Source organism: Rhododendron vialii, chromosome 6a, assembly GCF_030253575.1.
Source record: "Rhododendron vialii isolate Sample 1 chromosome 6a, ASM3025357v1".
In the NCBI taxonomy this organism is placed as follows: domain Eukaryota; kingdom Viridiplantae; phylum Streptophyta; class Magnoliopsida; order Ericales; family Ericaceae; genus Rhododendron; species Rhododendron vialii.
The window spans coordinates 4,763,975-4,789,113 of NC_080562.1; the positions used below are offsets into that span (position 1 = coordinate 4,763,975).

Sequence of the window (25,139 nt, forward strand, 5' to 3'; positions counted from 1 at the left end):
GCAACATGATAGATGCATAAATGTTCACATAAGCGCTCACTAATTTATCCTTGCTAAGTCCATTTATATTGTTACTCGAAACTTAATGCTTGATTTTTGTGTTTTAGGTATTCGGAGGTTTTTACATTTGAACGGGCTTTAATATTGTTGCTCTTGAAGTGCATCTGTTCTTGGAAGTGAATGTGCAACATAAGAACACAATTGAGTACTTGTCTTGGTGGCCCATGGATTGTAGTATTTTCTTATTTTGACTTAGACTTATTCTACTACATGATGGTGGGCCCAATGTTTAATTGGCCCACCCAATGGTTACTTGTTTTGGTGGGCCAAGGCTTAATAGGAAGTCGGCTGGGATTTGCAAAAGAAAAGAGGGTTTTTATGTGCAGCAATGCTACACACACAGCAAAAGTGCACAAATTTTGTGCACAGATTTTTTGTGGAGCCCACTACGGATCTCACAAAAATAATCCGAGCCGTTCATTAAATGTAAAACATTTTTTCAAGGGCTCCCGCGAAATATAAGCTCAATTTGATACTCGTAGGTGCTCGATTCAATCATTTAACTTTTCATTCGAGTTTCAGGATAATGAAAAGTAGATGATTGAATCGAGCACTTATAGGTGTTGGATTAAGCTGATTTTTTGCGGAGGCCCTTGAAAAAATGTTTTACATTTAATGAACGGCTTGAATTATTTGTGTGGGATCCGTAGTGGATCCCACAAAAAATCTGTGCACAAAATCTGTGCACTTTTGCTGTGTATGTAACATTTCTGTTTTATGTGTGGCATCAGCAGCTTATAAAAGGCACGCATTAACGGAAGCACGGGGGGCACGCCAAAGAGGGAACGAAAAAAGCTGAGACCGAGAGCTGTGCAGAACCGGTTTCGACAGTCAATCACGGTGGAAAACAGGAGCAATATTGCGATGAGTTCCACCCCGATGTCCGGCTAAACTCGTTTCTAGGGTGTAGATGAAGCTCGAATTCTGAGTAACGATGTTTATGTTTTGATTTAGTGTTTTAATTATTCGAATCGTGGTTGTATGACTTGAGGATTTATTTGCGGTATTAATTTTCTCTATCTAATCTTGTGTATGATTTTCTAGATTTTTATGCACGTTCATATAACGGTTCTTAATTGTTTATGATAACTGAGTAAGATGGGTTATGCTCCGTAAGACGCGCCGTGCTATTAAACTATCCGTGCCATAGAGACGGGTCGTACTAGTAAGACGGTTCGTGCTAGGCGGCGATACACCATGTTATTTGGTGATTCATAAATATTTTTAGGCGATACCGTGAGGGCCCGCGAACCCTAGCAATATCCGGATTGATTCAAATAATTAACCTTTATCGTCGCATAAATATTGTTACTACGGGTCGAGTGGATTCGAAACCCTAGATCTTTTCTCTCATAAACTGTCGTTATTTCTTAATTGCTTTAATTTAATTTAGCTTTTAATATTTTTCGAAATCCAACAATCAAATCCTTTTCCGAATTAATTTAGAAATCGATTGAAATAACTGCAACTCAGCCTTCGTAATCTCTAAGGACGATACTCGGAGTACTTACCGCTATCTTTTAGGTAGTAGTAATTATTTTGTTTTATTAATTATTTTTGATACGGAAACGAAGCGATCACAACACAAGAAATTCCATTATGTCTTCCACTCTATCAAGTGCAAAATAACAAACACCAAACACAATTTTAGCATTTTATCAAGAAAAATATAGCACGCGTTTGAATACAAGATCCAATTGGGGAGACACCTCCAAGGCCATTTCGAAATGGTTTAGAGTTTCCCGACACGTCTACCACAAACAGGAGTAGACGTGTTTGTGCTTCTTCGGCTTTTCTAGAGTTGATTTTCCATCCAAAAAAACCCCAGCCAGCAACAGTAGACACCGAACTACCACACAAGTATCTAATCAGTTTGCTAATATAGACTTCAATTTCAAAAATAGCTCAATTCAATGTATAAACAACCCTCCCTTGAACTTCTACATACAATCTACATGAAACAGAACCAAGCATCGGATGATTTGTGGATTTGAAACCCTAATTACCCAAAAAAAATAAATAACTACTCCAATCAAATTCGATGATTTCTCAAGCGGGGACCACTAATAAAATAGAGCATCACTACAGCCACCGCATAGATTTCGCGGTGACAGTCCACCGCACGTCTGTTGTTGTGGGCTCCAAAAAGATACAGAAAAATATATATAAATTTTAAAATAATATTTTATGGGACCGTCCACTCTCCGCGCGGTGGACGATCACGACATATTCTTGGGGTGTACCTAGACTTTCTCAATAATATGACTATATGAGAGGGAGAGTTAATGACCAAGGAAGATCAAAGAGAGAGAGAGAGAGAGATACCACCGTCGGAGTCATCGTTGATCTGATCTTGATGGTTGGGTGGAGAGCATTTTATTTTATATCTCCAGACTACTGTTTGTCCGTGCCTACGGCACTACCTACTCCGATTAGAATTGAAATTACCCTTTGAATCTTGATAGTGGCTTAAAAAAAGTTTATTTCAATTTTTTAGGTAGCTATAAAAATTTTAGGTAACTACAAATTACTTGAAATTAACCTCTTTTTTTAACGGCAATTTTTTTTTTATTGCTATGAAAAAAGGATTACCCCGCGATAGTCATCTGCAACTCAGCACAAAATTGATAAGATAAAAAATATATCTGTTGCGATCAAAAAGGGGAAAAAAAATCTGTAGAAGCCTGATAGTAAGAAAAGTGTGCCCTCTACTTTACTATAAATCACAAAGTCTCTATAGAGTCAAGAAAACCCATAAATATAAACCATCAAGTCTCTACGAAATAGAAGAGAGAATTTTAACAAACACGTGATGTGCAACAGAAAATACCTCTAGCTCCCGATTTGATTTCTCCCGAGGGGTTTGATTGTCAAGGAGGAGTGGACAGTCCCAATGCTCGGCAGTCCACCGAGGGAACCCCTTCCCCGAAGACAGTCAATTTAGAAAAATGAGAGGAAAAGTCTCGTAGAAAGGAACCAATGAGAATTGTTTTCCCCCCTTCTCTCTTTTCTTCACCATGGGGGAAGACACACACAGAAAAAGAGAGTAGATGGCATTTATATATTATGATGGGCAAATATGGATACTTTCATAAAATGTGAAAAAATGCATCTAAACCCTTGGATCAAACAAATCTGGTACTTTATTTATTTTCATTGAAACCCCTAAGGTTTAATTTAATGACGGATACACCCCTCACCTAGTTTCCATTTCACCTCTAACGTTTGATAACAGTAATAGATGAATGAGATTCGTAAGGAGATAAGATTATGATTGGCATTGGTAATGAGAAGGGATTGGTAATGAGAAGGGATTGATAATGAGTATGTTTGTTTGAGATGGAATTAGATGATGAAATTATTAATATCATGTTTGTTTGAGATGGGATTGGATTGATAGAAGAAATTAGTAATGAGAAGGGATTAGTAATGAGAATGGGTTGGGATGGGACTACGAATATCAAGTCCCACGGGGTATTGCTAATACTCCCTAAAGGCCGGATTGGATATCCTAACGGACTAATAGTCCAGACCTTTTTTTGTTACTAAACAGAGTATTAATAGTTCCATGGGATTAATACTCCAATCCCAACCCCCAAACCCATTATCAAACGGGGCCTAAATTCTATACCGTAATCGACAATCGTTTGTCGACATAGGTGAGGGAATCAGCCAAAAGCATCTTATATCTTAAATTTCGTCTTTTCTGATGATAAATAAAAGATACTAGTAGTAGCTCATAACGTTCAATAACTATATCTTAAATCGAAGCAAAATGACAAAATGACTTTTTTTTTCCCCATTAAATGAGCTGTTTTGGTAAGAAAAAAAGGGAAAAAAATCGAAATGGTCAATGTAGTTTAGTATTTGTGTCAACTTGGTCCCTGCAGTTTGAATTGACTCGATTTACACTCTGTAGTTACCATTTTGTTCCAACTTGGTCCAATTACTAACTGTCGTTAGCCTCCGTTAACCCCAAACACAAATTGATCCATGTTCTAGTGAATTACCGAACCCTTTCTTCTCTAATCTCGCAGACCTAAAGCCTTTTCTTAAAAAGCAAAACGGGGTCAATCTTTTCTAAAAACCGGGTTCTCTGGCCTGTGTTATTTTTTCTAAAATACTTGAACTATTCTTTCGATATTCAAGAGGTGACTATGCACACCTAAACTCTATGACTAGTAGAGACTCTAAGTTTTTTTCTAAACCCCTTTTGTGGCCCGAACCACAGCCGAACCTGATTCTCCTTTACCCGAAGATATGTAGACAGCTTGATGAAAGCTCGGTCCCTTTTTAAAATAAAACCCACTTCATTCTCTAAAATTCAAACATTTTTCAAAAATATTCGAACCCTTTTCATAAAACACAAAACTCCTCATTTTTCCTTTTCTTTTCAAGAACCACGTCGCAATCCATAGGAATCAAATCACTTATCCAGGCCCTAATCCCTCTCGCTCATTTTCCCCGAAGGTGAAAATAAATGAAGAATGGAACAATGAGGCTATGTGTTCTGGTTTAGAGGTATATTAGGGCAAGAGAAGAATGACAGATTATGGTTTTAACCCTAGAAAATGGGTCCATTCCTGTCTGGAGTCTAACGGCAGTTAGTAATTGGACCAAGTTGGAACAAAATAAAAACTATAGAGTGTAAATCGAGCTAATTCAAACTGCAGGGACCAAGTTGACACAAACATTAAACTACAAGGACCATTTCGATTTTTTTCAAAAAAATAATAATAATTTGGTATATTTGGTAGTAATAACTAATTACTAGTACTAATTTTTTTTACTCGAAAGTACTTTTTTTTTTGCAAGGAGAAAGCATTGAAAGCTTTTTAATGTGCGTTATATCATTACAAAGAGCGCATTTGTCAATACAAGTCACTTTGCACTAATTCCATCACGTGTATCGAACAAGTCTTGGTTGAGTGCCCATGAAATGAGCATTGAAATTAGTGGGGGGATTATAGTAATTTATCAAATTGTCTTGGTTGAGTGTCCATGAAATAAGGATGGAAATTAGTGGGGAGCTTATAGTCATTTACCAAACCTGAGGGACGTATTTGTCATTAATGCAAATTTTTGCACGAGCATAGAGATTATAATCTCATCCGAATTGTTGGTACCTTGGTTTTAAACCGAATGAGGCCTTAATTTTATGTTTCAATTTCGTCACATGGTGCATTTATATTTGTTGGTTTCCGAACATGTGTGTGTCTATTTCGAATGATTTTTTCTTAATTGTATTTATTTGTAACTGTCTAAGAGCAATGTTTTAAAATAATATCATTAATAAAACTACTTCGATCATTTTAAAACTTATCAATGTTCATGTTAAACATATTCTAATAAATTTTTTTGAAATTTTGTGCTCATTTTTACATAATTTTCCCTACTTCCTCCTTTTGTATGAGCTTGACATGTAACCAATTGACCTAGTCAATTAGCCTTTGAACTTTGGAGGGAAATAACTGCTCACAGCAAACAACCAATTTCCCTAAAATCGTGGGCTCAGCCTCTTCGATCCAAATCGGCTCCATCCTTCATGGGCTCCATTTGGTTTTCAACAGGCCATTTATTCCTCACCCAATCCGCGGTGCCAAAAAACGGATATAAACAAAAGTATATTTAGACATCTCGTACACATAATAGTTAATTGAATTTTGGTTCATTTGTCCTTTTTTTTTCTTCATTAAACATTGGTTAAAAACAAAATGATAATTTTATAATTAAGCAGCAAAAGAAAACTAAGTTACCGTGCTTGAAAAAAGAAAAAAACAATACAAAAAATCATTTGACAATTCTGTGTTCTGGATGTATTACCCGAATTTGTAGTACAGAAGATAAACAATAATGGGTTCTGTTTTTTAGACCATGGCTTCTCGTCTTGCACCAGAGTCTTCCTCTGTTGCGGTGGATGAATGTTTAGACTTGTTTGGACTTGGAAGTTTTGAAATTTTATTTTTTAATATTGGAAATTAATTTTGTCGCTTCTCTTTTCTTTGACGCCATTCTCCTTCTCTCACAAAATAAATCATCTAATAAAGACACAAAGGAGAGTGACATTAGCAAAAAGATGAGTGGCAAAATCACTCCCCTTTAATATTTTGGTGTATAAATAAAAAAGGCTTATCTACGTTTTTTGTCCCTACAAAATAGACTTACTTGCGTTCTCGTCCTCACAAAATTTCCGATTTCAATTTTACCCTTGTATTTTCAAACCTATTTCAGATGTTACTCTTTCCGTCAAAACTTAAACGATAAATGCCTAAGTGGATAACGGCAAGGTGATGTGAACTGTGGACCCTCTTTTATATTTCTTTCCCACCATCTTCATACCCCCATCAGTTAAAATCCTAAATCACCAAATTCGTTTCCCTCGGACCCACCGAATAACATCTAAATCGGTGGGTTCGGAGAAAACGAATTTGTGGATTTAGGGCTTTTACTGGTGGGGTAATGGGTATGAAGAGGGTGGGGAAGATGTATGAAAGAAGATCTAGAATCCACACACATCACCTAGCCGTTAGCCACTTGGGCATTTATCATCCAAGTTTTGACAGAAAAGGGTAACATTGAAATAGGTTAGAAAATACAAGGGTAAAATTGAAATCAAAGATAAAATGAAACCGAGATTATTCTATAGGGAACAAAAAAGTAGGTAAACCTATAAAAAAAATAAATTGCATGCTCAAATCCGTCTAAACTGCCCAAATCGATTTGCCTAAACCACATCCAAACAGATCCGACCAAAAAACACTCACAAATGGTTATAAATACGATAATCCCCCGCGAGCGGATCGGATTGAAAACCGAACCGATCCATGGGCAGCCCTAGTTTTTAATTTAACAAAACCCCTAAAAAGAACCAGGTTTGACTTTGGGCTCATATTAAGTAGTCCAAGATGAGGCCCATCTCATGGACCATGGTCCATAGGCAAAGGAAGGATCTTGGATTCTTTTCTATACCGATCCAATAAGAACAGCATAGCGAAAAAAAAAAATGGATTAGCCCTTGTAGTCTAGCGGGTCCATTATTCAGAGCATGTACTCCAATGATAGGAAAAATAACTAGTGAAAAAGGTACAATTTCTATGATACCTTGTGGATAGTTCTTAGGTAAAAGTAGAGAGCTAACCTTCATAAATCGTAAAATACCTAATCTTTTTATCTAATCTGGTGCAAGTGTTTTTTTAGGTTTTTGCTCTTTACAATAGTTAACATTCCCTTTTAAACAAGCAAGTTATCACTCGGCTTGTTCGAGTTATGATGTTTAACAAATCAGAGCTACTCCAGATCAATTCGTGTTCGACTTGATTGAAGATTGTACGAGATCGACTAATGTGATAAATAAGTTAAACTCAAGCTCGGATATGGAGAGGTCTTTCCCCTTTCGAACTTATCTGTTTGGAACTTGAAGAAAGCGAGGGAAAAGGAGAAAAGTCTTAAAAAAATTCCCTCCTGTTGTTTCCGCTTGAGAATAGGGTTTGGGTGTGTCTTTTGGTGGGTACCGTGACATGGCTTTTGAAAACCCTTCTTGTTAAGGTTCTTGCTTCTTCTTTCCATGTGAACACTTTTTTCGACCGGATTCAGGAGTCTTTGTTTAATCAGTATGAGTCTTTGTTTAAACAGTTGGCTAGCTAGATTTTGTTTGACTTTATTCATGGACCGCGAATGCATATATTCTTATATTCTAGTTGGGTTGTCATATGATGTAAAATGAAATTCATCGTGAAATATAGGCTCCGTTTATTTTGGTGTAAAATGTTTTATTAGAAAACAAACTTCAAATTTTTATTTTTTGGTGTTTGGTTGACACTTGAAAAATATTTTCAGAAATCAACAAAATAGTATAGAGAGAGAAGGGGGATTAAACAGTGGAGAGATCTGAGAATATTAGAATTAAACGTGGCTTAGGACTGACGATCGAGGACACTGAGCAGTGAGAATTGCAATAGAAGACAACGAGTTCATTTCGGAAAATAACTTACGGAAGATTTAAGTGTAAGTTATTTTCATCCAGTTAATGGAAAATGTTTTACATGTAAAATGTTTTCCTTATTTTTTACACAACCAAACACTAAAAAATAGATAAAACATTTTACCGAAAAATATTTTACGTCCAAACAAACGGAGCGAAGAGTCGGAAAAGTTTTTTTAAAAAATTCGAACCATCTAAAACACTTTTGAATAGTTAAGATTGCACAACATCGTGTTGCGCACTTACACAACACTCCCCCAGGAAGGTCTACAATAAGTAAAGAGAATTATTTTTTATGAATTTTGGATGGTCCATCTTAAATTTGATTCACGTTATATTTATATGAAACAGAGTTGAGTTTGTTTCATGATGATGATACTAGGCTCATTCAATTAATCATATCTTTTTTTTTTTGGTATATGATTTTGTACTAGTACGAATGTATTTCCTTTTGACAGGATTTTTAGTTCAACGCAAATTGGATCTAATCTAATGCTTGGAATTCGAATGCAGCTGGACTGAAGTACGAAAGGAAGCGTATATTACGCGTCTTGTGATGGTCGCACATGAATGTGACAAAAGTATATATATATATATTTTTAAAAAAAATATATGCCATCGATCTGATTATTCAATATGGATTCATCTTTTCTTTATCTCGAACTATTTATTGTAATTATTTTCCTCTTTTTGAATCTCTTTGTGTTTTCCACCATATAGTTCGGTACCATTTGTATACAATGACACATTTTAAGTCATTTTTGCTAGTAAAGTATTAGCATCATAAATTTTAGAAATTTATGATGTCAGTTCTCAAATTTATAATACCACTCTCAAAAGAGAGTGCGATTATCAATTTAAAAAATGGCATTATCAATGCTTATATGAAATTGATTTTGCCACTCCCTCCCTGGAGATTGGCATTATCAATGCCATAAATATTTCTATCAATTTCTGACATTTTCGTTTGTAATTTTCCAATTGGTACCAAACAGAGTAGTTTTCCGACAGAAATGATACAGGTACCGACGCCGTGGGAGGGAAATCGTACCGACGGCTGCGTCGGGCCGTTCAAAAATTCTAAAAAAAAACAAAGGGGGCCTACGCGGAAATCAACGGCATCCGATGTGTGTAGGGTACTTGATCTAAACACTCTATTTTTTGTGTATGTATGTATACACACATCGGATGCCATTGATTTCCGCGTAGGCCCTCTCAGGATTTTTTTTAGAATTTTTGGACGACTCGAATAAGCCTTCCAATGGCCGGAGACGGCCCGGCGCGGCCTTCGGTACGATGGCGTCGGTACTCGCAGCAGCACTCGTTTTCCTATGGGTAACAGAAGTCCACCTTAAACCGAGAAACTATATAAACCCAGTCTCTCTCTCTCTCTCTACTCATACTGATCAAAGTTCCAATTGGGTGACCATTCCCTTACAAAACCCTCATACTATTTGGAAACTTCAATTCAATCTCTCTCTCTATCTGCTGGGTTTTCCTTCCTCTCGAAGTTTCTCTCTCTACATTGTGTCACAATCTTTTTAGTTTTAGATATATGTACCTATACATATATAATAGAGAGAGATAAAAATACGGGGGGTTTTGGTTTCAATGGAAGATTACGCGATCAGCGACGACGAACATTACGGCGATGATTGTGGCTTTGACGAACATTTCGACGATGATTGTGGCTTTTCGGATGGATTCGAAGAACCAGAGAGCGAATCTCGACGGCCGAACGAGGAAGCTTCGTCGAGCCAGGTAATGTAATTTCGCTTTCTTCAAAACTATCTGTTTGGTCCAGTGGAAAAGAAATTGTTGGAAAAAAGATGGGTCATTTAGCGATTCTTGTTTTCTTTGGAAACATGGAGAGGAAATTTGGATTAAGGGTTTTGTTATTAGATATACAGAAGGTGAAATATCATGGAGGGTTTTCCCCTTTGTTTTTTGATGACCTCGGGTGTGTCCGGGCTTAAGCGCCACCTCGACTAATCTGCGGGACCTGCGGGTCTCAATTAAAGCCGGCCGGGGCAAAGCTCGGTCGGAGTGTTTTTATTTTTTTCTCCCCTTATTGTATGATGCGATTGAACTTCGATTTTGTGAGTTTAATGGGTTCAAAGTGCAAACTTAGAGTAATCGAGTTCCCACAATTTTACTGTTTATGTTTGAGTAAAGAATTCCTGAGATTTAAGTATTCGTTTGATATTTCTTGCACAAGGACAGCTTACCATTGTGCTATCTTCTTTCAACTACTGCAGGTAATCACAAAAGATTCTCTTTTGGCTGCACAGGTAAGACGTAATGCCCAAAATTCCTAGTGTGTGATTATGCTAATAGAGTACACGTCATATTTAATTATTTATCCTTTCATATTTTAGCTTTCTTTGATGGATGTGAATCGCTGGTATCCTCAATGCAGAGGGGTGACTTGCAAAAAGTAATGGACTTGCTATCTGTGAAGGACCACCATGCACGGACCTTACTTATTCATTATCGTTGGGATGTCGATAAGGTCTTCACCGTGTTTGTAGAGATGGGGAAAGAATGGTTGTTTAAGGAAGCTGGTGTGACGCTGGAGGAGCATAATGACCTATCCCCCGTTTGTTCTTCATCTGGAGATGTAAGGTGTGACATTTGCATGGAGGATTTTCCTGCTAATGAGACGACAACAATGGACTGTGGACATTGTTTCTGCAACGAGTGTGAGCACTTCGCTACTTTTTTCTTTTCTCTTCCTCAATCGTAGATTCTGTTATTATATCTTATTGCAAAATTCTTACCAGTTGACACAAGTAGCTATTACAGATGCATAATGAAAACAGAAATGTATGCATATTCTGTTGACATTGGGTGGACTACAAAAAGCAATCTTTAACATCCTTTTCCTTTTGTAATCCATTAGACTACTAGTTTACCAGAGTAACAACCGCTCAATGCACCTTCTTTCTCTAGACTCCAAAAGGCAAGCAACCATTACAGTATCCCAATCAATGGGGTATGGGCTCCATGTACCTTCTTTCTCTAGATTCAAAAGGCAACCTCTTGGAATAAACATAACAATAATAGCAACCATTCTAGTACCCATGTAATTCCCAATCAATGGGGTTTGGGCAGTAGAGACCGGAGGCAGACCTAACCTTTGGAATATATGCACAAACGATAAATCTCAGACCTCTTGGAATAATGGTGAACCTGAATCATTTAATCAAGTGAAATAGTGCTTGTAAGTTGTAACCGTACAGGGATATGTATGTATTCTCTCAGACATCTTGGAATAATGGTGAATCTAAATTAGTTAGTCAAGAGAAACAGTGCTCATAATTGTAAGAGTAAGTACATGGGAATTTCACATCCAATATGGAAGGATAAAAGTGACGAGCAAGGTTACTGCCTCTAATTCTGACATTGTTGCTAATGCTAACACAGTTTTACAATAGTGATGCCTTTTAAAGTTTTGGATTGAGGATTTTTCCTGTAAGCCCATGCGATGATGCAAGTTGTGGTATAAGATCTTTTGAAGGCATTAATGATACACTGCAGTAATTGGTAGTTATACTTAACCAGTTTTATGTTATGTTATGGTTTGGGGTTCACCTCAACCTTTTTAGAACACAAAATCTATGTTGTTCACTCATCTGTTTGTAAAGGTTGGACAGAGCACTTCATCGTGAAGATAAAAGAGGGCCAGAGTAGACGCATTAGGTGCATGGCGCACAAGTGCAATACCATCTGTGATGAAGGGAAAATCAGAAACCTTGTGTGTATGAAGCATCCTGATCTGGCTGAAAAATTTGATCGTTTTCTCCTAGAATCTTATATTGAGGACAATAAGATGGTAAAATGGTGCCCTAGTGTTCCCCACTGTGGAAATGCGATACGCGTTGGGAAAGACAAATATTGTGAGGTTGAATGTGACTGTGGTATGCAATTCTGTTTTAATTGTTCATCAGAAGCGCACTCACCATGTTCATGTCTGATGTGGAAGCGTTGGATGGGCAAGTGCCAGAATGAATCGGAGACAGTTAATTGGATTACAGTTCATACGAAACCCTGCCCTAAATGTCTCAAAGCAGTGGAGAAGAATGGAGGATGCAACCTAGTATATTGCATATGTGGACAAACTTTTTGGTGAGAATTTTAATCTTTTTCTTCCTTATATTTGCAGTGCAGTTGGGGGCTGCATGCATTTCTTTTGTTGGATAGTCTCCTTGAAGTCTATTGCTTGTCAATCCTGTTGTTTATTGATGCTGTTGTGCTTCTTCTTGTGATATTTTACCTAATGCACAACAAAACATCAGAGAAGCAGCAAAACACTATCAATAAACTAGGTAAAAAGTGATTTACAGCTCTGGATTGGAAAGCACTGCATTTGTAGGAGAGTGTCCGGCGAAAGAAATAATGCACAACAAAACGTCAGAGAAGCAGCAAAACACTATCAATAAATTAGGTAAAAAGTGATTTACAGCTCTGGATTGGAAAGCACTGCATTTGAAGGAGAGTGTCCGGCGAAAGAAATAAATGCAACTGCCGTTCAAAAAAGAAGAGAGAAATAAATGCAGCTATTGAACACAGTCCTGGACTCCTGATAACAAAAAATTGGGGACAAATTAGAATATGAAAATCACAGTTGTTTTTTTTTTTGCATAGAAAATAAGCAAAACAAATACATTAGTTACAAAAGTTTCTGAGGCAGACTTTTACAATACATCGTGATGACTTTTCACATTCTAAACGCTTGCATTATAGTTTTTTTTATCAAGGGTATCAAAGATGTTCCTCCATGCATACAACCAGGCTATCGCCCAATTTTTGGATTAAACTTCAGGGGCTAAAAATGATTTTCAGTAAGAGCTTTAGAAGGAGCAAATTATTTCCAAGGAAAATTGGATGTCAGTGCAGTTATTGATTCACTGAGGACATCTGCCTGCATTGGGTCTACATTGGCTTTCCATTCATGCAAACTCTTCTTTTCATAGATGTCAGTGCAGTTTTTGTCACTTTACCTTAATGGAACTGTCGCAGTGTCACTCTTATCACTCCGTGTTACTTGTTAGCATTGTGATGGTGTTGATTCTTGGAGAACTTTGTTTCTTTTTCTTAAGATTTCGGATTAACAGTTTATATTTAAGTGGGGGAAAGCTCTTGTCGCATTATGATGAAGACTGTTAGTAGCCAGAAAATAAATTCATAAAGGGTTGCTTGTTTGATTTTCTTGTTTCTTTTCCTTTTTGTTTCCAGTTGGCTTTGTGGTGCAGCCACAGGGTCAGCTCACACATGGGACTCTATTCAGAATCACAGTTGTGGCCGGTATACAGAAGAGCAAGAGAAAAATTTAGAGCTTGCAAAAAAGTACCTGTGGCGCTACATTCACTATCACAATCGCTACAAAGCTCATTCAGATTCTTTGAAAGCTGAAGTTCAGCTGAAGGAAAAAATATACGTGAAAATTTCGAAATTGGAAACTGGAGAATCAGCATCCCAAGATCTCAAGTGGGTGGAAAATGGACTCTACACGCTCTTCCGATCAAGGCGGGCTCTCTCATATTCTTACCCGTTTGCGTATTACATGTTTGGCCATGAGCTCTTCCAAAACGAAATGACAGAGGAGGAAAGGGAAATAAAACAGAACTTGTTTGAGGACCAGCAGCAGCAATTTGAGGCAAATGTGGAGAAGCTCTCTATGGTTTTGGAAGAGCCATTTGAGGAGTATACTGAGGATAAAGTTACCGAAACAAGAATGAAGGTCCTTAATCTGTCTTATTTGGTGGATAACCTCTGCAGAACACTGTAAGTTTAAAACCCATGTTTTCTCATGAACCAATTGCACAATAGTAGTTTATCTTTGATTAAAGCCAATGATAATAGGGATTTTGGTTAATAGGCCTTCATGTTAAAGAGAATTACTGCTGAACTCACCTAATTGATCATTTCGAAGTAGAGATTGTTCCACTCCTAAATTTTTAATTGAGCCATTATAATTAATTTTATGAGGAATTGAGCTTATTTTAAGTGCAATTGGAAAGTGAATTAAACTGAAAATGCAATAGGAGTTGATTTTTTTTAATTAGTTAATTTGTTGTGTTTTAAGCATTCCCATAAGTTTGTTAAGTTCATTTACAGATAGACTATTTGCAGGTATGAATGCATCGAAAATGATTTACTGGGCGCTCTCCAGCATGGAAGCCACAATATAGCTCCTTATAAATCAACGGGTGCGGAGAAAGCATCCAAACTTGCTTAAGAAATGACTGCAAAAATGGTATGGATGGCTGTATAAAATCCTCTGCCCTTTGGAATTTTCCATTACCTAACGGTCAGTTCTCAATGGTAACTTGATAGTTCAGGTCCGTGTTAATGTCAAGAGAACTGGGTAATGCATTTGTGAAAAGCTACTAACATGCATATATAGGAAGTGGATATTGTTCTCAATTTGCAAGTGGATCCGATTGACAAGAGGTGATGGCTCGTTCTTGTTATTCAGTTGAAGAACTGTGGCCAAAGGAATCACCGGCTGTTTAGGGTTAACATAGTCTGCGTATCCTCCTTAGCGATTTTATTTAGTTTGCAGATAGTATTTATTTAGCCTTAACATGGGGGGTCTATATCCTGAAAGATGTGCATATATCCTTTTAGTTCAAAATAATTAGACACGGGGATCCCGTAGAAGTTTGTTTCTTCTACCCGAAGGTTTGAACCGCTGGCAGTCCTTTTTTTGTGGCTTTTGCCTTATCTTGTTAGGTTTTTCTCAGTTGGATCTGTTCTTACGGAGCTCATGCTATCTTCATATAATCATAATAATTTTATTGTCTGACTGGATTTTCTGTAGTTGCTTATTTCTTAATGGCTATAATCTATATGTACCTAGTTTAGAACTTCATGGGGTTTTACACTCTGACCTGATTTCCATGACTTTAAAAATGCCTCCAGCAAAATTCACCAGTCCCAAATCACTGGTCATAGTGTTTTTGAAGTAGGACTTTCATGTTCCATTCGCCAGGTGCAGAAACTGCCTTATTATGTTTTTACGATCGAAAACCTGGTGTACAGCTTCTTTCATGTAGAGTTTGTATAAAAGAACAGAAGCGCGTTGTAACTTAAGCGAAGTTTGTGTCGCGCTGCGACCCACATTTATGTGTTACTGTTCCTGATTGCTGTCTGATTTGAAAAATTGCCCAGCTGATTTATTCTTTTTGTTCTTACTGGGTTTTGGAGGTCCCTTGAAATTTCCGACTAGGCCAAACCCCCCCGAACCATAATCGGTCTCTTAATACATTTGGTTGAACCTGGGTAAACGTGAAATCAAAGTAGAGGTCTACAATTTCGTTCAATTGTAAAGAATGTTGTGTGGAAAATGTAATTTCAGAAAAAGTGAAATACAGTGAAGTAAAAAGAAAATAAAATTATTTTCCCTTGCGTTCTAACGATAAATTTTTTTACAGAAGAATAAAAATTCATTTCTTTTTATGAGGATTCATTTTGCTGGAAAGAACTGAAGGTATGAGTTCCACCAGTTTCTTGGCAAATAAACACACCAAAGGTTACAGCAAAAGAAGTTAGAGTAAATTTTTCTTGCACTTGAACAAGGCCAACATTGTGTCGCGAATCGCGATCTAGCCGTACAAGGCAGGTTTAAAAAAAAAATGAAAAGAGACCCGAATTTATATCTAATGTTCGATCGTTTTGAGTGATTACGCAGCCTTTTACTAGTATTATGTGGGCCATGTTGGCTGTGGTATTCGTGAAATTGGTATGTGCATGCTTGAGGGAAAATTATTCAATGCCTATGGATATCGTCACGTGGTGCTCAAATCTTTTCTCTATCACATACGGAGTATTTGTGTGGTCCACGCCACAAAGTGTGTTGGGCTTACACAAATGTAGAAGTGAACCTCCAAATCACTATTTCTCCATGTTCTAAAATGAGTATAGCTTGTAGTAATTTATTTGCATACATTTGTCATCAATTTGTTATAAAGTTCATACCAATCAAAAGATAATCTCATTAGCTTTAAAATTGGGACAAATCTCAACTATTTTTGAAAATATGTTGAAATATAAAAATTCAAATTTTAGAGGGAAAGAGTGAAATATTTGAGTTTTAAATTGGGGTTTTTTTAAAAATAAAGGTAGAAAATAGAGTATTGGGTTAGTTTATAAACAAAATGAATAGTAGACTCATTCATACTCAATTTTTGAATAACTTACATTATTTGAACACTCTCAAGTAGAGTATTGTACTTGGAGATGCTTTGATACATGTTTTCCTTCTGAGTGCGAGAGGTCAACTAAAAGAGGGTCATAGAACCTGAGTAGTTATTCAGTGGCCTTGGCACCGATATGTTGTGCCCCAATACCAAATATTCTGTATGGCCAATAATAACATCAAATGATTTTACGGTGGAACTACTCGAGGAATGAGCGTCACATTAAGTAAACAAAAATGATAGGACTCACAAAACCGGATCCAAGAAACTGTTCAGAAAAAAAATTGGACGGTTCAAAGCCATCTAATTTTCTTCCTGGACTATACCACTATACCACTATACCAGGCCTCCTTAAGTAAAATTAAAATAAAAAACAAACAAACAAACAAACTTGGGGTTAAAGTGCGAGTTTTGTATTATACATTATAGCAAAGAGCAGGTTTAATAAAACCTGAGGGGGCTCTTTGTAATATTTACTGTAATTATTACGGAGTAGCAGTGGAAAAAGTAGTCAGCAGCAGGATATCAATTTTGACTTTCCATTCAGTCCGTACCTCCCTCCCTCCCTCCCTCTCACGTTGATCTCTCTCTCTGAGATTATAATTCTGTTTAGTTTTTGGGAACCCAAATGCCAAATTCGATCAATCTAATCTAAGGACTAAAAGAGCCAAGAAGAAACGTTGTTCTACAATGAGAGCTTCGAAACCATCCCAGGCTTCCCAGCAAAGTCATCATCAGACCACTTTGGAGTTCGCCACATTTTCGGATTGCTTAATTCAGGTACGGTTCCACTAAGTTATTATGATATGTTTTATTTGACTTACATGAGTTGAATATTTGTTTTTAATGAATAAAATACGAGGAATTTTGGGAAACTTGATGCTATTGAAATTGATGCATTGGTAACATTACCCATGTTTGTTTTTTGGTAAAGAAAAGTTTTTTTGGGTAACGAACAATACCCATGTTTATAGATCAACGACAACAACAGAATTCATGTTGTGCCCAATTATTGAGGGTATGGGCGGGGAAGGTTTGGAGACAAACCCAACCTTTGGCAACATACACAAAGTGACTGCTCTAAGAATGCCACTGAAACAATGGTTCCCGAATGCCTGTTTTCTGCGAAACCATGCCCCCAAATAGAAGCCAAATGACATCAGAGAGGGCAGGCCTAGATACCTAATTCAATTTTTGTGCACATTAACATGCTTCCTGCATTGATAGTCCAGAGCATTGGTATGCACATGATAATAAGAAGAATGTTGAGAGTGGGATTTGAACCCACGCCCTTTCGGACCAGAACCTTAATCTGGCGTTTTAGACCAACTCGGCCATCTCAACTTTTTACCCATGTTTATAGATACATGAGATAATTTCGAAGTTGTATGATGTGTTAATTATGCTAGAGTGAAATTCCATAGAAGAGTATAAGAAATGCCTCGTACTGTGTATAATAACTGTACTTGATCTTGTGAAAAGATTACATGAAAGATGTTTAAGTTCTCCAACTTGTTTCTAAAAGTACTTGAATATAGATACAAGATGGTATCGTGGAAAACCCCAAAACATAGCGTATATACTTGATGTGTTAAGGAAATAGAGTCCTAAAAAGAGGATACACGTAACAGACCTCAAACGTGGCTACATGTGAGGGGATGTTAAACTAGAGTCCACGTTGCTTGGGTGTGGAGTGAGTGATCACTTAGTAACATTTGGGGCCTTTTCACTCATTGCCAAATTAGTTTTGAGATGGATATAAAGTTTCCACATGATGTACGCTAAGTGTTTACTTGATAAAAGGTTGATAGATAAGTCTTTACGTTACCAAATGGGGAATTCTAGCTTTCTCCAGTTTGGTTGTGTTGGACAAAGGAATATGGGTTGGTTGCTTAAGTTTGCAAAATATAATCATGACTCCTATTGGTTTTTTTTTCCCTCGAGATGTGTGTGTACCAGTAAATGTAAAGTTCGTATGCAAACCGAATCCAACAATGATTACTTGTGATACTTGAACATGTGAAGAAATTGGTGATAGATAACTTCAAGGTTCTTCATTGTTTCACCTTGCTTGCCATATGTTTGTAGAGATGGTCCAATGGAAATCTAAATTTGCTTTTGGCAAGAAACGTTTGTTTTGATTTCCATTATTTATGTGGTGAATTTTGCGTTTAGGCTTGTTTATTGATGTCCAAGCTAGAGTCTTTTGGGCCCTTATGAGTTAGAAAATTGATGGAGTCATTGGAATAAGCTGGGATCGAGAGAACCTTATGGTCAATAAATTTGCAGAATTACTGAGGTTAAAGTACCTAAGAGGACAAGTTGGGCTTAGCGCGCTCCTCGGTGACAGACCGGAAGTGAAGACATTTGGGGTGGTACTTGTACCCAATTTCCCCAGGATTGGGGTGGTACTTGTACCTGATTACCCCAAGGATAAGAGTGGTGCTTGTACTCGATTACATCGAGACTCTTGAGAGATGGGGAGATACTAGTACCCAATTATTCTCGATTACACGTTCAAGTTGGTTGAGATTGCAAGCTGGTTTTGGAGATTGTGGAAGATGTTATTTTAGTTGATAATACGATGATACTAATTTGATGAATCTGCTATGAATATGTATCTGCACAATATCTAGACTTAATATTGAAATGGGTCAGAATGGACCACCCAAGGTCATAGTTTACTAATGTGTTGAACTGAACACTACATTAGGTAAATGCTCTTCATTTCTATAGTTTGAGTGTTGGTATGGGAGTACTTCCTTTTCTTGAAGTGTTTGTTGTATGGATTATCGTGAAATTTCATTTGGGTTAGTGACTTGATTTCTTGAATGTACACATGGTTTGAATAACTACCCTGATGTAGAACTTGTAGTACTTAATTACTTATGAGGAATTTGGATTGGTAGGTATTCTTTCTTTTCTTATATATTGGTTTCTTGGGTTGGTAATCTATGATTCTATATCGAAATGTTAGAAAATGAGAAAGTCAAAGGGAACCTGCTTTTATGCGGTGGAATTATTTTACCTTGCTATTGTTTTAACGTGAGAGCACATGCCACCATGTCAGTTTTTAGCTTTGTTAGTGTTGTCCCTACGAGCTATCATGCTCACCGTTTCATCTACAGGTGCATATGGATATTCAATAATTTAGATGGGTAAACGAGCTTCAGGATACCTTGTATTTTTCCCAGTTCAATGTATTCTTCATTTGAGAAACTGTGAGATATGATGTTCTTTCAAAATAGTTTGTAGAGAATTTGTTTCGAGTTTGAAACTATTGAGAGGATAGCTACTAAATCTTGAACTTGAAAGTTCCATTTTGAGTAAGAGATATGCATGTATGTTGTATACTGTTAGGGGTCATGACTAAGTGTTTTGGATGGTCAAATATATGTTTTCAAATATAACCAAGTGTTCTGGACCATCCGTCTGGACTTTCATCAGAAGAAATTGTAGCTTGCCATAATTACCATCCGAACAAATGCTATTTGTTCGAAACAAAAGATTTGCTTAACTTTTTTTTGGTTCCTCCCTCTTTCTTATGAACTTTTGCTAGAGGAAAAAGTTAAACTTTACAACATACGATATTTGAAAATTTATTTCATGCTAAAGAAAAGTGGGGTCACAGTTCAATTGTAGCGAATTTGTGAGTTTTTAGTGAGTAATCTAGTTCCCACTCTTATAATTGTTTCTATCTTTTTTATGTGAGCAAAGAATTCCTGAGATTTATGTGTTCTTATGATATTTCTTTGCATAAAGAGTGCATATAATCGCGCGCTGTTCCTTCATCTTCTGCAGGTAATCACAGAAGATTCTCTTTTGGCTGTACAGGTTAGACATAACGTTCAAAACTTCTAGTGTGTGATTGTTCTAATAGAGCACATGTACATATGTGCTTTTGTACTTTGTTTTCTGTGATGGATGTGAACCGCTGGTATTCTTTAGCGTAGATGGATGACCTGGAAAGAGTAATGGACTTGCTGTCTTTGAAGGAACAGCATGCACGGACCTTGCTTATGCATTATCGCTGGGATGTCGATAAAGTCTTTGCCGTGTTTGTAGACAAAGGGGAAGAATGGTTGTTTAAGGAAGCTGGTGTGATGATGGAGGAGCATAATGACCTATCCTCGGGTCATTCTTCATCTGAAGACATACGGTGCGACATTTGCATGGAGGATACTCCTGCTAATGGGACAACTACAATGGACTGTGGACATTGTTTCTGCAACAAGTGTGAGCACTTCATTATTTGTTTCTTTTCTCTTCCTCAATCACAGATTCTTTCGAAGGATTGAAGGATCTTATTGTAAAGTTGTCCGTTGACATAAGTAACTACTACAGAGAAGGAAAATATGATTCTACACATATTCTGCTGACATAGGGTGGATTTCGAGAAACAATCTTGAACACCCTTTGCCTTCTGTATTCCGTTAGACTACTAATTTACCAGAGTAGCAACTGCTCAATGTACCTTCTTTTTCTAGATTCCAAAAGGCAACTCTTGCACTAAGGATGAATCTAAATTACTTAATCAAGAGAAATAGTGCGCTTGTAACTGTACAAAAGGATGTAAATATATAGCAGGCACTTGGATTGTGTCCTTTAACAATGAAGCTTGCCTAAGACAATGGATACATGAGAATTCCAGATCCAATATAATCGGATAGAAGTAATTGGCATGGTTACTGCCCACTACTTCTGACATTGTTGCTGACGCAGTTTTACGTTAGTGACGCCCTTTCTTTTTTGAATGAGGATATTTCCTTTAAGCCTTGCTCAAGTTGCGGGGTACAAGCTCGTTTTAAGGCATTAATGATACACTGCAGTAATTAGGTGTCTTTGAACTTAAAGTTATACTTCTCCAGTTTTTATGTTTTGGTCCGCTTACTATTTTCACCTCAGTTTTTCTAAGAACACAATCTAAGTTGTTCACTTGTCTCTTTGTAAAGGTTGGACAGAGCACTTCATTGTGAAGATAAACGAGGGCCAGAGTAGACGCATTAGGTGCATGGCGCACAGGTGCAATACCATCTGTGATGAAGGGAAAATCAGAAACCTTGTGTGTACGAGGAATCCTGATCTGGCGAAAAAATTTGATCGTTTTCTCCTAGAATCTTATATTGACGATAACAAGAGGGTAAAATGGTGCCCTAGTGTTCCCCAATGCGGAAATGCGATACGTGTTGAGAATGATAAATATTGTGAGGTTGAATGTGACTGTGGTATGCAATTCTGTTTTAGTTGTTCATCAGAAGCACACTCACCTTGTTCATGTCTGATGTGGAAGCTTTGGATGGGCAAGTGCCAGAAAGAATCTGAGACGGTTAATTGGATTACAGCCCACACAAAATCCTGCCCTAAATGTCACAAAGCAGTGGAGAAGAATGGAGGATGCAACCTAGTACGTTGTGTATGTGGACAACCTTTTTGGTGAGAAATTTAATCTGGTTCTTCCTTTCATTTGCAGGGGGGTTGGGGTTGCATGCACTTCTTCTGTTGGATAGTCTCCTGGAGGTCTATTGCTGGTCAATCCTGTTGTTTAGAGATGGTGTTGTGCTTCTTCTTGTAATGCTTTACCTAATCCGCTACTAAAACATCAGAGAAGCAGCAAAACACCATCAATAAACAAGGAAAAAACTGACATATAGCTCAGGATGGCAAGCATTGTATTTGTAGGAGACTGTCCGACGAAAGAAATGAAGGCAACTAGTTGCAGGATTTTACATTACTGAGGGTAGCTATTGAACACAATCCTAACAAAAAGAAAATTGGGGATAAATGAGGTCACGAAAACCATAGCCTTTTTGCAGATAAAATAAGCAAAAACAAATGCATTAGTTGCAAAAGTTTCTGATGTAACTTTTACTATGGATTGTGATGAATTTTCATGTTTTAAAAGTTTGCTTTATAGTCTTTTTAGTATAGCTATCAAAGATGTTCTTCTGTGCATACACCAGGCTATCGCCAACTTTTGAATAAACTATAGGGGCTAAAAAAGATTTTTAGTAAGAGCTTTGGAAGGAGCAATTTTCTAAGAAAAATTATGTCGGTGAAGTTCTTGAAGAAATGTGCCCCCATTGGATCCACATTGGCTCTCCGCTGCATGCGACATCTTCTTTTCATAGATGTATTTCTGGAACAACTAAATTGCTTATCATGGGCCCAAAAGACCATTCTCCATTTTAGTTTACATTGATTTTCAGTCTTTAGCGGTTAGGAATTTTTTTTCCGCAGAAATGTAATGGAACTGTCACTACCATGACCTGTTTTACTTGTTAGCATTGAGATGGTGTTGATTGTTGGATTTTTTTTTTCTTTATTTGAACATTGCAGAATAACAGTTTGCTTACATTTAAATGGGAGAAAGTTCTTGTCGCATTATGATGAAAAATGTTAGCAGTTGGAAAATTCGTGATCATGAAGGGGTGCTTGTTTAATTTTCTTGTTTCTTTTCTCTTTTTTCAGTTGGCTGTGTGGTGCAGCCACAGGTGCAGGTCACACAGGGTACTCTATTGAAGGTCACCTTTGTGCCCGATATACAAAAGACAAGGAGAAAAATTTAGAGTGTGCCAGAACGTACCTGTGGCGTTTCATGCACTATCACAGTCGCTACAAAGTTCATACAGCTTCCTTGGAAGCTGAAGTTCATTTGAAGGAAAAATTAAAGATGAAGATTTCAAAATTGGAAACTGGAGAACCAGCATTGCAAGATCTCAGTTGGGTGGAAAAAGGAATCTACACACTCTTCCGATCAAGGCGGATTCTCTCTTATTCCTACCCATTTGCGTATTACATGTTTGGCCACGATCTCTTCCAGAATGAAATGACAAAGGAGACAAGGGAAATAAAACAGAACTTGTTTGAGGACCAGCAGCAACAAATTGAGGCATATGTCGAGAAGCTATCTATGGTTTTGGAAGAGCCATTTAAGGTGTATGCAAAGGATGAATTTGCAGAAACAAGAATGAAGGTCATTTGTTTGTCTAAAGTGGTGGATAACCTCTGCAGAGCACTGTAAGTCTTAAACCCCAAATTTTCTCATGGAGCAATTGTGCACTAGTAGTTCATCTTCGATTAAAGCCATAAGTATTACGCTTTTGGGTTTATTAGGCCTTAATGTTAAATAGATACTGCCAAACTCACCTAATGGATCTTGTCAAAGTCGATATTGTTTTGTTCCTAAGTTTTGAATGAGTCATTAAAACTTGTATCATGAGGAGCTTATTTTAGGTGCGATGAGAAAATGAATTAAACTGAAAATGCAATAGGAGTTGCTTTATTTTAATTAGTTAATTTCCTTTGTGTTAAGCATTCCCATAAGGTTTTTAAGTTCATTTACAGATATGCCATTTGCAGGTATGAATACATTGAAAATGATTTGTTGGGCCCTCTCCAGCAAGCAATCCACATTATAGCCCCGTATTAATCAACCGGTGGAGAGAAAGCATCCAAACTTGCTTAAGAAAAGCTGCTGACATGCATATATTGGAAGTGGAATCCGTAATGCATCTGTGAAAAGCCTATATGCCATTACCTGACGGTTCGTGCACTGTAGTTATTCATAGTTCAAGTCTGTGTTAATGTCCAGATAGTCGTTATTCATAGTTCAAGTCAGTGTTAATGTCAAGATAGCTGAGTAATGCATCTGTGGAAACAGAAAAGCTACTGACATGCATATATTGGAAGTGGAAGCCGTAAAGCATCTGTGAAAAGCCTATATAGTTCTCAGTTTGTGAGTGGGTCCGATTGAGAGGAGGTGATGCCCTAGGGTTGCAAACGAGCCGAGCCGAGTTCTATTAGAATGTTCAGGTTTGGTTAGTTAAGTTTTAACAAACTCGAGCTTGAGCCCAATAAAAATTTGGTGAGCCAAGCTGGCCTAGGTTCAAGTCGAGCTCAAGCTTGTTGACGAGCTTTAACGATAAAAAATATACGCATACGTTCATAAGCATACAAAATTATAGAAGATGTACACCTATAAGTTTATAGTACATGTATGAGTCCTTAGTTTTCATTGCGTCCCTATACTATGTGTATACATATTAATGTCATATAAGTATATTCATATTCAAGTTATACATAAAATTTTCACTATAGGGATATACTCGAGGTTCGCGAGTCTAACTGAGCCAAATACTGTCATGTTCGGAGTTGGCTCATTTATTAAAACGAGCCTAAAAATGATTCTCAAGTTCCGTTTGTCTCGTAGACGAATCGAACTCAAACAATCTTTTACCAAGTCGAACATCGAAGAGTTTGCGGACGGCTCGGTTCGTTTGCAACCTTAGGCCCTTAGGTGATGGCTTGTTCTTGCTATCCAGTTGCAGACCTTCGTTTAACCTTTAAATGGGGGTTCTATATGCTGAAAGATGTGCGCATTCTTTCAGTTGGATCTGTCCTAAATGAAGATCATGCTATCCTTACATAACCATAATAGTTTTGCTGTTTTGACTGGATTTTCTCTACTTGAGTTTAGTTTCTTAGGTTTTACACTCTGACCTGATATCTCCATTAACTACAAATGCAATCCAGCATAATTCAGCGGTCCCAAATTGCCAGTCATACTGATCGGAATCGTATGATAAATATGTAGCGGAACTGATTGAATGCTACATATCCAAAGCCGAGCATATTGCCATTGTCATTTCCAAATAAAAGCGCGTCCAATGCACAGCTCGATGATACGAGTTGAGCTCTATTCCCCGTTGGAGCTGAGTAGGGATAAGATGCATTTTGCTCTGTTCCTTTGATTGATAGTACATGTGAAAGGGAAAGCGATCGGAATAGGAAAGAAATGAGAGAAAAAAAGCTCTAGAGAAAGTAGTTAGTTTCGGTTGTTTGATAGGTCAAAAATAAAACAAAAAATCTTGTGGATGATTATCTTCAGATCATTT

At 37.3% G+C, this 25,139-nt stretch overlaps 1 protein-coding gene and 2 non-coding genes across 7 annotated transcripts; 1 reads left to right on the forward strand and 2 right to left on the reverse strand.

Moving 5' to 3' along the window:
* The first annotated feature begins 9,406 nt into the window (after nt 1-9,406).
* On the forward strand, nt 9,407-23,960 carry LOC131331097 (probable E3 ubiquitin-protein ligase ARI2). Of its 5 annotated transcripts, none has more exons than XM_058364936.1 (6): nt 9,407-9,802; nt 10,300-10,332; nt 10,461-10,743; nt 11,689-12,169; nt 13,280-13,828; nt 14,177-14,849. In XM_058364936.1, exons 1-6 carry the CDS (start codon nt 9,653-9,655, stop codon nt 14,280-14,282), a joined length of 1,602 nt encoding a protein of 533 aa, XP_058220919.1. In that variant the 5' UTR covers nt 9,407-9,652; the 3' UTR covers nt 14,283-14,849. The 5 variants fall into 5 exon arrangements, with proteins under 5 accessions (XP_058220919.1, XP_058220920.1, XP_058220921.1 ...); XM_058364938.1 differs by lacking the exons at nt 10,461-10,743; nt 11,689-12,169; nt 13,280-13,828; nt 14,177-14,849 and adding exons at nt 20,199-20,481; nt 21,198-21,678; nt 22,714-23,262; nt 23,605-23,960 and having other exon boundaries at nt 9,418-9,802; XM_058364940.1 differs by having other exon boundaries at nt 9,698-9,802; nt 10,420-10,743.
* LOC131331650 (small nucleolar RNA snoR100) lies at nt 17,361-17,468 on the reverse strand. The gene has a single exon (XR_009201457.1). It is a non-coding gene; the product is annotated as a small nucleolar RNA snoR100 (small nucleolar RNA).
* On the reverse strand, nt 17,509-17,589 carry TRNAL-AAG (transfer RNA leucine (anticodon AAG)). The gene has a single exon. It is a non-coding gene; the product is annotated as a tRNA-Leu (tRNA).
* Nucleotides 23,961-25,139: the final 1,179 nt, after the last annotated feature.